General features: G+C 58.8%; 1 protein-coding gene across 2 annotated transcripts in view; it reads left to right on the top strand.

Moving 5' to 3' along the window:
- The window catches only part of ACTRT2 (actin related protein T2), a 1302-nt gene extending 1092 nt beyond the window's left edge, over nt 1-210 (top strand). Inside the window, exon 2 of one of the 2 annotated variants that reach the window (XM_007448949.1) lies at nt 2-210. In XM_007448949.1, the coding sequence (XP_007449011.1) occupies nt 2-210 (209 nt within the window). The other variant, XM_007448948.1, reaches the window with a different exon arrangement.
- Nucleotides 211-551: the final 341 nt, after the last annotated feature.

Raw genomic sequence — 551 nt, forward strand, 5'->3', positions numbered from 1 at the left:
CGGGGGCTGGATGGCCGTCTTCTGATGGAGCTGGAGCAGGAGGCTTCCAAAGGGACCCCCATCAAGATCACAGCGCCGCCCGACCGTTGCTTCTCCACGTGGATTGGCGCCTCCGTCGTCACCTCCCTAAGCAGCTTCAAGCAGATGTGGGTCACCTCTGCAGACTTCAAGGAGTTTGGGACGTCCGTGGTTCAGAGTAGGTGCTTCTGAGGCGCCCGCGCGCAGGGTGGCTGCAGTGGGGAGTGAGCTCACCCTCTGGCAACCGCGGGATGTTCAATAAAGGACAAAACGGTGCGGTCTTTGGCCACGTCGGGCTTGGTTCATTCTCGGGGGCACCAGAATAATTTCTGACCCTGGTGGTGAATCTCTTTTCAGTGGTTCTGTCCCCCAGCCCCGTTTCTCCCGAGAAAGCCCTGGGTCATGAGTTGAGTGTCCATCTGTAGAGTGTGTGCCCAAAGCAGGGGCCAAGGCCTCCTGCCCCGAGCCTGGACTCTGCATTTTAAACTTGTGTCTTAGGTGGGTTGGGAGTGGGGGCAGGAACAAGCAGGAAT

Source organism: Lipotes vexillifer, unplaced genomic scaffold (genome assembly GCF_000442215.2).
Source record: "Lipotes vexillifer unplaced genomic scaffold, Lipotes_vexillifer_v1.1 scaffold835, whole genome shotgun sequence".
Classification (NCBI taxonomy): Eukaryota; Metazoa; Chordata; class Mammalia; order Artiodactyla; family Lipotidae; genus Lipotes; species Lipotes vexillifer.